This window comes from Fulmarus glacialis, unplaced genomic scaffold, assembly GCF_000690835.1.
Source record: "Fulmarus glacialis isolate BGI_N327 unplaced genomic scaffold, ASM69083v1 scaffold42270, whole genome shotgun sequence".
NCBI classification, from domain to species: Eukaryota; Metazoa; Chordata; class Aves; order Procellariiformes; family Procellariidae; genus Fulmarus; species Fulmarus glacialis.
In genome coordinates, this window is record NW_009186600.1 from 3,610 (window position 1) to 19,086 (window position 15,477).

At 38.4% G+C, this 15,477-nt stretch overlaps 1 protein-coding gene across 1 annotated transcript in view; it reads left to right on the forward strand.

Moving 5' to 3' along the window:
* Positions 1-15,477, forward strand: part of LOC104072592 (glycerol-3-phosphate dehydrogenase, mitochondrial-like) — a gene marked incomplete at its 3' end in the record, with an annotated part of 29,172 nt that overhangs the window by 3,232 nt on the left and 10,463 nt on the right. The window contains exons 2-5 of the mRNA XM_009572108.1: positions 5,855-6,026; positions 9,267-9,391; positions 10,404-10,501; positions 11,526-11,689. Of these exons, the coding sequence (XP_009570403.1) occupies positions 5,855-6,026; positions 9,267-9,391; positions 10,404-10,501; positions 11,526-11,689 (559 nt within the window). The remainder of the gene's footprint in view (positions 1-5,854; positions 6,027-9,266; positions 9,392-10,403; positions 10,502-11,525; positions 11,690-15,477) is intronic.

A 15,477-nucleotide genomic window follows, 5' to 3' on the forward strand; every position in this document is an offset into this window, starting at 1 on the left:
GATGGGAACATGTGCTGACATGACAGAACTGTTGTTGAATTTAACGCATAAGCTGATAGATGAATATTGCACTTCTGTGTCTTGTTTAGTAACCTGATCACTGGATATTTACTGAATTAATAAGATGGGTTAGCTTAATGCTATGTGTAAGGGAATAAGTAGGAATGACACTAATTCAAGCAAAACCTCTTTCAGTAAACACACAGGAGTGATTATTTCATATTGAATAACCATTACCCTTAAGGAAGCTGGTCAAGGTTTCTGTGCAGCCTTACTGACTTAGACTGTTGAGGGCAAATGCGTAAGTCTGACAAGGAGGCTTTTGGTTAGATTAAAAAGAAAAACCTTTTTCCAGAGAAAAGGAGACAGTTGGGGAACTCTTCACAGCAGGTAATGCAGAGATCTAAAGAAACTAGTCCATCCTGAAGTGGTTTTGGACAAAGCAAAAGTGTGCATAGACTTTACATCTTTTTTTTTTCCAGTGCTACTACTGTAAATGAATTTCCATCTTAAACAATACAGAAACTTTCAAATCCATGTACATCCATTGACTACCAGTCACGAGTTTCTGAAAAGAAGAATCACATCTGAGATGAAGTTGGACGCCTCTGAGACATAAAATACACAGGCTATGTACATAATTGATTGATTTGGCCTCAAATATTCAGATACCTGAATAGCAAAGGTGATACAGCCAGCCTTTGCTAGCTGTTTCACCAGTGCTTCTAACACTAATGGTGACAGAGAAATGGAAATCTCTTGCTTCTTGTAGATGCTGACTGAATTACTTCTTTCTTGTTTTTTGTGCCTTTATTTTAGTGCATCAAGCCAAGTGGGCTAGTACTGGATATGATGTGGGTATTCTTTGATGTGCCAAGTTTGAATTGGAGACCACTGATTTTTTTTTTTTTATTTCCCCTCCCTGTAATCATTAAGGGAAAAAGCTTTGTTTTGGAGTTGTAAGAGATTGCTGTCTTTTCCTAACTAAGCCCACCAGGCAAGCCTTCTCTCTTTTTTGTGTCTAAGTATGTTGTTGGTCAGTAGGAATTGCTCATCAAGGTGAATCCAATAGAGTGTGATAATATGATAATGCATCAGGGCCTGCTTTTGGGTTTTTTAATTGCTTCCTTTTTTTTTTAATGAATAAGGATGACGAATTTGACTCTGCAAACTGACCTGGAGATTTACATTAGCAAATTAACAAGAATGCTTGCTTATGGATTACTAGATCACTTTATAACTTCATGATTGAATTCAAACTGCCAAACTAAATTTCTTCTCGCTAAGAGTCTAATCAAAACCATTCGAGGAACTCTTGCCTGAGAAATTGTAGATATAAACAGCAATTGCTTATTTCAGTAAACATACTTGTTCACTGCCAAACTAATCACGTTATTGCAGATGGAATCCCTGTATGCAGCTTTTCTTCACTCTCGCATTTAATTGACAGCAAGATGAATCATATCTATATCAATTGCTAGTGCGCTAATCACTTAGCTTATATTTCAGTGCTAATCTCTATGCTCTTGCTATACCAGTGACTATCTGCTTGGGACTCTGGTCTGTGTTTTACTATAAGCCATTTGTTGTAAATAATGTGTTTAAAAACAAAACAAAAAATATAGTCAAAACCAAGTGATGCTAGTACTTCTTGAACTCTGAATTTTGTTTTTCTTGTGTTCTCTTATTTTCCTGAAGTTAAGTTGTACACTTTGAAAATAGTCACTTGTTTTGCTGAAGAAGGCATGTCTGGAAATGTAGTGCAAAACTGATTTTGAGATGGGGATTTTCACTTTTTTTTAAAGCTTAAGAAAGTTATGTAGCTGAACTTGATCAACCAAACCACATGCAAGACTAAGCCACGGGTGGTTTTGGTCTTCACAATTTCTTTCTTGTCACTGTTGTCTCCAAGTCACAGGGTGATAGTTAGGGAAGCTAGGAAACTGGCATCAGCTGTCTGTATGCTCTGTAACGATACAGCACTAAAAAGCATGCTCAATGCAACAGCTTACTGAGGAAAAACCAGAGACGGTGTAGGAAGCCAGGCAGTAACACTTGCTACGCAACCCAGAAAGCTGCAGCATGTCGCAGTTTTCAGGTATTCAGGGGGAAAAACTTCTCATGCGCTGCTTTCTCATCCCCTTTCGGGAGGGGAAGCTTTGCAGAGCTGCTGCCGGAGGTGGTCAGAGGGGTCACAGCAAAGCTCTGCAGAAGGAAGGGGCAGGAGGGACGTCTTTACAGCCGCAGAAGAAGGAGTGAAGACAGGAGCGGCTGGATCCTCTCAGTGTCCCCCTCCTTGTGCCTGTCGCTCTCTGGAAAAACGCATTCTGGAACTGCATCGGTGTACTGTACTTTAGGGATATAAAAGTTTCTACCATACTTTAGGTGTATAAAAGTTTTAGCACTGCTAGAGACGAGTAGGCTGGGGAGAGAGCAGGGCAAGAGGCAAAAGTGGGTGGGAACATACAGAATTCATTGGTCAGAAGAATAACGTGGAAGCAGAATTTCTTTGAAGTGCCAGAACTTTGTACCTCATCTGGTGGCAAAAGTGGGTGGGAACATACAGAATTCATTGGTCAGAAGAATAACGTGGAAGCTGAATTTCTTTGAAGTGCCAGAACTTTGTACCTCATCTGGTGATCTTTGCCAGCTGCCACATGTTAATATGTAAACACATGAGAGCGAGGGGAGACTGTAATTGGGAGGCTAATCAAGATTGATCTCTCTGCATCACTTTGACTCAGCCTCTCTGCTGTCTGTGTGTGTCTTGTAATTCTTTGAACTCCTGGGGCTGGCAGCACCTATGTCTCTATTTGAGGGTTGCAGTGGGTTTAAACAACCAAGCTTCTAATTAGGAGACCTTTCATTACTGTGCATTTGTAGTCGGTGAGTAAGCCTGGGCCACAGTTGGTTGAGTGCTCAATGCGGCTGCTCATGTGCCTGGAGGTGAGCCCATGCCCAAGGACCTTGCTGGGCCGGGGTCTAGGGCTGGCTGGGCTGGAGGTGACCCCAGCGGAAACCACAAGCACCGTGCTTGGGAAAAATCAGTGGTAATACTATAGCTTGAGTCATAATTTGCCAAATCTTGGTTGGTTTAAATGTTAATTTTCACTTTTATTTCTGTGAAGGTATAAATCCGTAATATAAAGTGAAGCACACTTTGTCTCATTGATTGAATTGTAACACACGTGCAATGAAAGTGATTGCTGCTATCCTAAGTAATTTGCATGAGCTACTTGCATTATGGTCAATGTAATCCACAATTACAGGATGAACTTGATCATTAATTATCTTTTGAATATGCACTTCCTTTAGACATGGCTACTAGTTATTAGATTTTGTTTTCAGTTGTATAGTAGTGATGGGAACACTGAGAAATAATGCATTTCAATCATAATACTGCTGAAGAATGAGCAAATAATTTTGAACAAAAATATTTAGGATGTATGCACCATATAATTGAGTTCAGGCTTCTTGTGCGTGGTAGGATCGGCTGTTAATTTACAGCAAGAATCGCTTTTACCTTTAACTCACAAGGTCTGCTTACAGAGCTCTATGACAACCAGAGAACTGCTTGCTAAAGAGGAACCACACGTTTGGCTAGCTGCTCATGGAGACCCGGTCAGCTGCGCATGTGAACAGATGGTGGCAAGCGACCGAGTTACCTTTTGTCAGTCAAGCTATTTTAATACGGCAGGTGTATATTCCCTCCCCATGTCAAATGCCAGGGAAAGTGGCTGGAGTTCCTAAAACCTGGAGGTGGCTTATATTAGCGGAGAGCTTTTCGCAACCGCAGTGGTCTAGGAGCATGTATCTGGGAAACCCAACATGTGGGCTGACTCACAATAAAACACCGAGGCAGGGTGAATGGTGCTGGTGCTGGTGTGTTTGCAGTGTGGGAATGGGCTTCGGAGCTAGTTCTGTACTTCACTGTTAACAGTGCAATAAGCAATAAAGTTATTTCTATAACTGAACAACTTGCCTAGTTCAGTTTATTCAAGGAATGTTTGGAAATAAAAAAATGCGAGAGCTTCCTTGCACATTTTAAGCAGTGGATGGAAAGAGAGTAGACAAATTGTTTTAAATGATAGTAAGAAAGTAGTATTTTGTGTTTTGTCACTTGAATTTGTATTAGTTTACTCGTTCCTGTTTAGGAGATCTGGACACAAGCTATTTTACATCAGTTAAGTCTGCCATTTGGACTGAAGACTGGATCATGCTCAGACCTTAGACTACAGGGTTTAAACAGGTTTTTCTTATGTTGAAAGTGTTTATAATTTTCAGGAAACTCTGAAAACGTTAATTCTCAATTTCCTGTTTGTTTATTTTGATCCGTTCTGAATCTGCCAATTAGTTCTTCTGGCCTGGTCTGGGTAGTGTAGGCGTTTATTTGTTTTCATATATGTATTTCAAATCAGTAGTGGTTAAAACAGTTGCTTTGGAAGTGCTAGGTACTAATAAAAGCACTCCTCTTAATGAAACAAAATTCAGAGCACCAACATCTGGTTATTTCTGAAAGAGCTGGCTCAAGCGATGTTCTCAAGGTCGCAGGGGGTCTGCTGCCGAGCTGGGATGTGCCACTGGCTCGGTGGCTGGTACCTCGACTACCCTTCTTATATTGTAAATGCAGATGCTTTGCCAGGTACGCTTAGGTACAAGTGATTGTTGTGGAAAACATGGGTCCTTTGAGTCTTAAAAAAATAGTGGTGAGAGAAACTCACTGTCTAGTTTTGTGCAGAACGAGGGACAATGGTGAATGAGGAAAACTTGGGAGGAAAAGAGCTGGAACAAAAAGCAAAGCTGGAGCTGAAAGCAAAGAGAAAGCAAGCATGACTTTTGTGGTCTTGCATCCTATTTAACTGTCTGAATAACTATGATATCTGCCTACTGCTCATAATATGTGAAATTAGAGTGATGAATATGAACCCACAGTGATGGCTCTCATAATGTTGTTATTATGAAGTATGTGACCAGTAATAGGGTTTGGGGATTCCTGTGACTGTAAAGGTTTTCAGAATTCAGTTTAAATTAATGTTAACTGAAGAGAGCCTTCAGAAACTGGTTAAAACCTTAAAATTTAAACCATGGTCCATATTAGTTGACTGAGCAAGCATGTCAGCCTTTCTCGCCACGGTCACTAAATGGAGAGCAGCAATGGCTCGTGGAATATCAGACAGAGTACTAGAGAGATTCTCAAAGCCATTCCAATAAAATCTGAGCTTGTCTGGAAACTGCCACATCATTAAGTTTTGTCACTTTAAAGAAAAGTTGTATTTTAGCATGCTGTAGGATATAAATTACTTTCCTTAAAAGATTTTTAAAAAAGGATATGGAAGTAGTGTTTCTTTAGTGTTTTAGTATACTATATTTGACAGTAAACCGTATCATCTCATGAACTTGATCAAATTTGAGCTTAGAGTCATGAATCAATTTTAAAATATAAAATGTACATTCATCTTTAAGTCCTTTTGCTTTGATGGATTCTTTTGGTAGAGAGTTGAGAGCCTAACCATGTGTGTGTTTATTAAAACACTTCCCAAGCATCCTGTAACATTTGACATAGCAGAAGACTATTCCTAAAAATAATTAATGTAGGTAGTATCACTTGAGTAAGGTATTATATTGAAGTAGGCAAGATGAAATAAATGTGTGCTAACCCTTTATGGTTTTAATACCGTTTGTTGCTCCATAACGTTTTAATACAATATTATTATTAAATATAGGTAAAGTGACTGGGAATATTTGAGTTTACTTTTATAGAGAATGCTGTGATTTGGTTGTGTGTGTATGTGTACACATGTTTGTGTGTACACAATAAATACAGATCCTTATGTGTTGTTTTTAATCTTTGTAGGGTACCTTTGTACGTGTTCAAGCTGCAGAAGCTGTGACTGTTCCAATAAAGAACCATTTCCCCACAAGAGAACAACAAATTTTGGCACTGCAAACCACAAGTGAATTTGATGTCCTTGTTATAGGTGGAGGAGCAACAGGATGTGGCTGTGCTTTAGATGCAGTCACTAGAGGTAAGGCTTGAAAATTTAATTTCATTCTTATTCTTCAATTACATGTTTTATAATAAATTTGTCAGATTGGCTTGTCAAAAGTACTTGAAGGTAGAGAAGGTGTACTCTGAATGCCTGGTTATAAAACTTCCTTCTGTTCTCAGAAGCTAAAATGAACTTGAAGAAAAAATGTCATTGCATTTTGTTGTTTCAGCAGAGTCTTTGTTGTCTAGGTGCTTGTTGTTTTAACATAAACCTTTTTGCTAGATCTTCTTGGATGGACTTCTCATTCTCTGTTGCTCCTTGTTTGTGCAGGAGAATGTCTGCAGCAAAGAGAAGACAAGACTTGCACAGCAGTTTTAGCAACTGTTTTGAAAGGGCCAAGCATGAATTCTAGACGAGGCACAGTGGCTCTCCAGCTCATATTTCTTATAACACGAGATATCTGCAACTTCTGCTAATGCATTGTAGCTGCTTAGTATGTTGCAGGTTTGAAGTCTGTTTGGATTTTCAATGAAAGGTACTAGCACCATTAGTCTGAAGGTACATGCAGTAGATCTGTGCTCCAATTTATCCTCTTTTGGGGGATTAGCTGTGTAACTGGTTTAAGAAGCTCTAAAGCATCAGAATTCATGTTAGCTTTATGCATAGCCTTAACTTAGGGAAAGCTGATGGTAAAATGAGTTTAAGCTAATGCTTTTTACATGACTTCTGCAGGAGGATGAGAATGTGTGTGGTGACAGTCAGTTGTTGCCCAGTAGATGTGCAGATGTTGCCCAATAGCTTGTGCAGTTGGTCAGACATGTGAAGAACTCTATTCAGAGAGTGAAAAAGCAGGACGCTAATGCCCACTCTGTGTCATCCACCTCACACAGTAACTTTGGCCAGCAGGTTCTAATCAAATTTGACAGTTCTCAAAGAGAGTAAGTCATTTTACAAGTTTAATGAAAATAGATCTTCAGATACAAAGATGAGAATGCATGGGTACTGCTTCTGTGGGAGAGGCTGTAGCATCAACTCCTGTTCTATTAAAATGCTATATTCCCCCAGAATATCATATTTTTATCCAAAAAGCTACGTAAAAGATTTGTGAGAAAAGCTTGGAATCTGTTCTCTCAGTTGTTGTTTTCAGTACAATCAGCCAATGAGAGGAAGAACCAACATTCCTTAGTTTCTGTGTTTGTAGACCTTTTTTCTGGTTTTGGAACTAAAATGGAAAAAAAAAAATACAGTGTAAAACATAGTAGATAGCCATAAAGTTCTTCAGGTTCCTTAACCTGTAGATATACCTCAGAAATAAGAGGCAAAACCTCACTCCAGGAGTGTTTGTAACTTGATTTGGAAAATACTTGTCCAGAAGGTATGATAGTTTTGAAATAGATAAAGCAGTAAGGTCTGCACCATTGGTAGATACATACAAACTCAAATCTGGTTATTAATTTTTCTCATGTATTACTAAAGATAACTTGGGATCTTTTCAATTCTGCTTCTGCTATATTGTGGTAGAAAATGCAGTTGTAAAGCGTACAGAAATTATTATAGGTAATCTATGTTTATCTTTCTACTAGGTATTCTGATTATATCAGTAGATTTCTGAAGTGTGAAATATTCCTAGGCATTTGGTTAATGAGTTGTGTATTGTTGCTGTTCATTCATGGAACTTGCTCTTTTATTATGTTTGCTTCGCTTAACAACAAATTTTGCTTTTCGTGTGTTTGATATATCTTCACCAAATTATTTCTGATTGTATCCATTAATCTTCAGTCACATTTGACAAAAATAAATTACTCTGATCTTTGGAAGTTACCAGTAATAATTAGATTTTTTTTTTTAAGGACATAAAAGTTTTGGGAGACCAATAGATGTTAAAATGTGTGTTCACCAACCAACAACGTAAAGCCCCCCTTAAAGAGGGCAAAGGAAAGACCCAAGGGACGACTTCTAATGCACATGATGCTCTTTTCCTTGGGTGTGCATCATCATGTTGTTGCTGTTGGTTTTGGTAGCAATTTCACTGAATTTAATTCACTTTTTGCCTTGCCTGCTTAACTTTAAAATTCTGCCAGTGATGCAGGGGGGTCTGTTATGCTAACTTCTGTAACACAGATTGTCCTTCCACATATGTTTTGTAAGTGAAAGATTGCCATGTACTTGTCCTATGGTGCTTTTCTTGGTCGACTTTACTTATGCTGGATGTTGGAAGTCGGTGGTCGTTGTCTTGTAGGTATGTGCCAAAGGATGTGGCCAGGCTGTTGGCTGTATCTTATCATTAAAAGGCATCTGTTAATCATCTGTTTCCTGCAACTCTTCCTTTCACCTGACTTCATCACATAACCCGATGTTAGTCTCATTCACAAAGAAGATGCCAGCACTTCCCTTGTACAAGGGACGTAGTGTAGACAGCATTGGGGTATGTGGTTTCGTAGCGACTTCAGTATGAAGCAGTGTGCCTTCACCCATGGAAAGCTTTTTCCTGGCCTTCAGGGTAACTGGGAACACAACTTGTGCAACAAACATGCCAACCTTGTTCCAAGTGTTTGTTAGAATAAGCATTATAATGTTCAGTTATAAAGCACTTTGTGTTCTGGATTTGCATGACCATCTGTGAGCCATGTGGTTATCCTTTCCTTGTGCTGGTCAAACTGTCAGCACCTGCCAGTGTCAGGGAACATACGTGTATGTTTTTGACTAAATGTTTTTCCGAAATACTTAGTAATATCTCATAACTAATGTTTTGTGTGTGCACGTCATATTCTCTGGTGAGCCCTCTTGAGTGGTGAGCATGCCCGTGGCTGGCTCTCCTCTGGTTTTGGGCACCTCTTAAGCAGACTGTAAGTCAGCAGACAAAGATGCCAGTTGTCTGCCTCTCTGGTATGCTGTTTAAATTGTTAGTGTGATAGGTTTAGAGCTCTCTGCTGCAAGGAGTTAAAAGTATTCATGAAAATATTCTGTTCCTGCCATGAATACGAACTATAATTTGCTTGAGGGAGCATGGCCCCTATAATGTACTGTAATGCCTTTCTATTGTGAAATATCCAGGTTTTAATGTGCTTCTGTTTAAGTTCTGTTTTGACTTTTCCCTTAGGAAAGAGGCTAAAATTTTTCATTACAATATAGACAGTGCACTACACTTTGAATACAAATTTATCCATGTACAGAGTAATTTTTCTTGTGATTGTCTCTACCCTAGAGAAGTGTCTTTAATGAATTACATACAAATTGTGTAATTTAAGAAGTTAATTTGGTTTTCTGGTAACACAGGACTAAAAACAGCCCTTCTAGAAAGAGATGATTTCTCATCAGGGACCAGCAGCCGGAGTACTAAATTGATCCATGGTGGAGTGAGATATCTTCAGAAGGCCATCATGAAGTTGGATTTTGAGCAGGTAATTGTTTATGCTGGTTGTTAAGCAAAAATTGCTAGTAGACACTTCCCCTATCCCAATTATAACCAAGTCTCCTTTTTATTTTTTCAATGCTTGACTGTTATATTCCACAGCCACTGTACATAGAGAGTGTCTTCTTCAGTTGAGCTTTCCAGACTAAGGAGATCAGTGCTGCTGCCTTTTGCTAAATTCTTTTACAGGCAATCTAATTCCCATACGTTGTAGACTGTGTATATTTTGGGGAAGGAAGGCAGGGACAGGGCTGACTTCAGAATAAAAAGGGCTTCCTACCTGTCATGATCAGAATTTGGGGGAGTTAATGGTTGTCCTGGAATGGGGAAAGAAAATATGGTAAATGAATGATTTATTTTGGAATGGGGAAAGAAAATATACTAAATGGGTGATTATATATAAATGCTTTTATGTATTCTTGTGTGGGTGGAAGTGCGATATTCTTGTTTTGAGAAATTGATTTGTCTTCCCATTGAAACCTCTCTAACTTAAAGTACAGAAACAGTGACTTCTCAGGGAAAAATATATAAAACATGCAGTTATCCAGCTGTAGAAACCAACCTTCTTTTGTGCCAAAGAACGACTTCATGTTGATTAATATTGATTGATTTGGGGAAGAACGCTTCTGCATTTGCAACTTGGAGTTAGTATGGGATTTAATTGTGGGAATCGGCACAGAAGCTATACTGTGGGATGAGTTCTAACTCTCCTTAAGTGCCTCCTGCCCATAGTTAGGAGTAACACGGCTTATTGCACTTTACATTCAGATGAAAAATTATTCAACTGACCTGCCAAGACACCAAAATGAAACTAGTGAAACTTAATTTTCTTGGGAAACATTTTCCTTAACTTTTGAATCTTTCAGCAAATCTCAGTGTGCCTTTGAAAGAACAGTAAAAATGATGCGAGGTATTTACTTTGATAAACAGTTTCTTATTAAATGTTGCACATGAAGACAAAATTGAGTAATGTGGGACTCATGTACACTTCTATTCTTCAGTACAAGATGGTGAAAGAAGCACTTGAGGAGCGTGCAAATCTGCTTGAAATTGCTCCTCACCTGTCAGCTCCTTTGCCGATAATGCTACCTGTTTACAAGTAAGCTCTGCTACAGTCTCTTTCCTCTACCACTGCTTTTGACAAGCAAGTGATTTCCCTGGAGAAGTTTCCAGGTGCCTCTTTCCAAGCATGTCTTTAAACCTGTCACAAGCTTTGTCCTCCAGGAGGTGAGATGTTGCCGTATGGTAGAAGCATGAAATTCTCTTACGGCACCGAGGTGCTATCTTGGACTTCAGCTGTTCAGTGCATTTCTACCGCCCCAATGGGGGCGAGGAGGGGAGTCTGCAGCTGGAATGAACTCTCATTCCTAGGATGTTATTTGCTATTCTTTCCAGTACATCCTTGTCTTCCACACGGGTTATCATAGTGTTCTTGGCAATGTGCTGTTTAGTCCATACAACCACCAGTGTTCAGTGCACTTGGACTTCCAAGTCCTTCCACAGGACATAACATTGAGAGAACAGTTTGCTTCTCGTATGAGAAAGAGACTTTAAGTGATTTGGGCTAGGTTTTTAGATCTGTAAGAACAGTTATTCACTATAACAGGCTACTTAGAGCAGTGAGTTTTTGCTGAATGATGTTAACGTATGGCTTTATTCCTGTCTTAGTAAAAGGGGCTTGTAATAGCTGGAGCTCATCTAGGTCAGGCGTCAGCTGCATTTATTTGGTCCTGTTTATGCAGGAGACAAAACGTGCGTTTGAGGAACCCTTTCAGCTTGCACGTACAGCCTGCTTCTTCCCTCAACACACAGCTTTAATATCTCACCTTACACTGAAGTACAAAAAGCCAGTTTGTGATCCTAATTCTAGAATAAAGAAAGCCTTGAATCTGCTTGACTAACTGCAGTGAGTAGATCAGTTGAAAACAGTAGTGAACAATACATAAATTCTTGCATATTTACATTATATTGTGACACTGTGAATTTTTATGATGGTACAAAGTAAAACTGGTGTAATACAACACACGGTGTTACTTAACATGTTCTATATTACAACAGCAGTGTGTGCATGCACTTTTAAATTTTTCTTATTTCACTTCATGGGGAATTTTTTTTTCCTGCAGATGGTGGCAGTTGCCATACTACTGGTTTGGAATAAAGCTATATGACCTCGTGGCCGGAAGTCAATGTCTGAAAAGTAGTTATGTTCTTAGCAAGTCAAGAGCCTTGGAGCTCTTTCCAATGCTACGCAAAGATGAACTTGTTGGAGCTATTGTCTACTATGACGGTATGTTGCCTTTCTGTGCTTTCATTATTACATTGTGCTGTGTTTTGGGGATGGGGAACACAAGTATGCAACTGTAGATCACGTACATTGACTTTCTAAAGGGAAGAACAGCAGCTTGAAGGATTCAACTTGCATCTTAAGCATTAATTTGGTAGATAAATTGTGTCTTTCACAACAGTAACTTACTGGATATAGGAGAGAATAAACTCGTTTTCTTGGCTAGTAGGTATAGTGATATGTGATGTAGTGATATTCTGGGGATTCCCTACAACTTTCCAGCTGTGCATGATTTTGGCTATGCACTTCTCAGACTGAACACTTCTTCTGAGGCATCATAAATCAGGAAAGTGTGATCGTTCTGGTAATGTTAAATGGTTTGCTGTAGCACTTCCACTGTGCAAATAACTTCAAACCTATCTAGATGACCTGGCTGCTGGTTGTGGTTCTTGCACTGGGTTGGATGAGGCCTGGAGGAGTTACTTTTTGTGTCACCAATAAAATTGGTTGCTCTGCAAAGACAGCGTTCGTTGTCGTTATAATCAAATACTAGAGATTGCTATACGACATGAATGGTTTCTGTTAAAACCCCTTTAAATAAAGGGTTATAAATTCATGAGAGGAAAAATGCCTCCAGCTTGCGTTATTTAATCTACTGTATCAGCTAGTTTTAGGTATATTTGTGTATTACACTTACACAAAATCAGTGTCTGAGTGGGAGAAAATAAAGATGCTTTCTGCACGTCTTCTGACGGTCATTCAAAATAGAACAGTGATTTAATAGAACTCACTGCAGTCATCTAGAAATAGCAATTTTCACGTTCAAAAGTGTTCATGTGTATTCACATTTGGAAGGAGAGTCACTCTTGTTTGTAATGTAAGAATGGATAAGCCTTTTTGCGTTGTTCTGTGAAATAAGCCTAGTAGTAAGTCTCTGGCATAGCTGTGTAGCAACAGGTGCCGCAGTCGATCTTCTAAGCAAAGAATTTCTTAATTCTGTCTCTGTCCCTTCAGTCTCTACAGATGCACAAGGCAATCTGAAACAAAATTGGTAAAGGTTTAGTTGGCTCACTTGACAAATGTCTACCTAGAAACTTTGCTAGTCCAGAATATTTTTTTTGTGTTTGTGTTGATGTACACGTGTCTTGAGCTTTATCCAAACTGCTATATCGCAATACTTTTCAATGTCATGCAGGTTACATCCCCAAACTGTCAGAACTTCAGTATTTAAAAAATACTGAACTTGTACAAATTCTAAATGTTGGAAAGTTCACTGCTTAAGTTTGAGTTACCAGGATACACTGTCATAATTGCTTTCTCAAATATTTTTTCTTTGCATCAGATTTCTACGCTGTCTCATGATGTGTTTTTAGTTAGATTGGTATTCCCTCTTCTCCAGTCCTCTTCCACTTCCCTTCCAAGACAGAAAGTTTTGGTAAAACTTTCTTGGTAATGGGGCCAGCTAGATAATATCAAAATGTCAAATGTGTTCAGGATAGCGGAAAAAGCCATAGATTCCTTGCAGGCTTGGAGGAGCCCTCCAAAGAATAAATAGCTTAAATACTGATTTACTTCACTAGTGGTACAGTTCTAGTTAGTTTTTACCTGAAGATGTAGTTTCTGACCTTCTGGCAGCCAGAAAGGTCTTCACAAAATTGATTGTAAAGGTAGTTCTTTTCCCTTTTTAGAACTGCATTTACACTATTCATCAGCTTATCAATAGGGGCTTTTGTGCTGGGAAGAAATAGGAGGGACTCTAGAAACACACTGGACTCAGGTAGTATTTATGAGGCTTCTGGCAAAAGCACATGTTGATAATTGCAAGTTGTCTCATACAGAGCCCAGCAGAATGAAAAAAAAAAAATTACGTACTTGTGCGGGAATATATATGTGTAAGTTCTTATTTGGGAGTAGGGTGAGATTTAAGTAAAAATTAAGTCCATCCTTTATCTCTGATGGAGACTGCATCTTCTCTTGTCTTATTTTTAAGGTCTAGAGGAAATAAGAGGTTATTTAGAAGCAAAATTTGTTATGGGATTATGTGGCATTTTTTGTACACTGTTACAAGAGCTGCTGTAAATAGCATACATAGAAGTAATTCAGATTTATTTTTTCATTATCATAAGCTATCCCTTAGACTGTTTTAAGGGATCCCAGGAGCATGCAAGAAGAACGAAGTGGTTCTCTTAACTCTAATTACACTTCTCGTAAGAGCACTATAACTTGAAATCTATTTATAATCTATTGAAGTTTTTTTCTGATTAAATAGATAGTTTGGATGTATCATAGCTATTTACTACTCCAGCATTCTAAAGATACACATTTACAAGATAGCCTTAAAATTAGTCTTCAAGTTCCTTGGACGAATAATTGTTTTAAACAGTGTTGCAATAGACGAAAATTCAGCACCAAGATACCATGTGGTCTTTTAGTGGAAAACATCTGTGCAGCAATACAGTGCAGAACTCTGTGAATGACTGAGATGTCTCTGATGGTTTTGTTGCCTTCCCAAGCAACAGGAAACAAACCCGCACTCTGCATGTTGGAAACAAAGAAGTGTCAAATAGAAAAAAAGGAAATGTACAAAATACTGAAGAGCAGCTTAATGGAGAAAGAGGATTGTGTAATCAGTCTTGTTTATTCATACAAGCTTCATAAAATCGGTAGCTGGCAGAGATGCTTAACAGTTCTCCTTCAGAGGAACAGCTGCAATGCTAGCAGGACTGTCGGAGACTAATTTGTTGAGAGATATCAAAAATAAACTTGAAGTTTTGCTGCCAGTGAAACTACTTGTTCATGCTGGTATGTCTGGCCTTATTTGCTTTACTTATAAGACTATAACTTAGTTATCCACATTTGTGTGCAAAATTTAAAGAAACGGTGTTTTGCAGAGAAAAAATTAAAAAAAGCTCTCAATGTTCCACCAAACCTCAATTTCCTAGAAGAATAAAGTGGTTCTGAAGGACTAAAGTATCAAATTTGTGAGTTCATAATAAACACTTCTGTGCTTTGAGGCTGCACCTAATCCAGAATAAAAACTTTTCAACTCAATGTTAAATCAATTCTTAACATGCCACATTCCAGAATTAAATTTTGTCTGTAGTGACTCCTCTGTAGGTCAGCCTATGGCCCATAGTGTAGATGGGCTCATGCTGTGTTGTAATACATTAATTATTTTATGGTGATCAATTTACCTGTGTTCTGGCCACAGTATGTTTGTTTTAAGTCCTAATGTTTCAGCAAGGACACTTTAGATCTTGTAAATTATTATACTTGAATTTTAATTATATACTTTCATGCCCTAAATTTGGAGGAATGGAGGAGAAAAGGGAAAGGGGCTTGAACTTAAAGTAGAGAAGAGGATGATAAGATTGAATTAAACTCCTTTTTAGTTCTTTCAGAAGGATTAGTCATAAAATAGAGCATTAAATAATGGTGAAAATAGATACATGTCTTAAAGTAGGTCATCTTTATCTTCTCTGTCTTCCCTAAATAACGAATAAATAACAAATAAATTGGCTTTTTAAGAATGGCATGTCTTAACTGATTCTGTGTGTGCAGTTAAATGTAGTTTTATCTTGTTTTCTTGCTTTTCTCTATTTCTGTCTCTAGCACGCTTTCTGTAGTTGTTAATAGCATCTACTAGCTGCATCTCATTCTTTAGCATGTTGATCATCACAAGCAAAGGGAAGAATTAAAAACATTCATTATATAAGTTACTCTTATTTGATAAAACCACCTGTCCAGTTATGACTTTGCTGGCAATGTTCTTTTGCAAAGGAAAGCAGGAA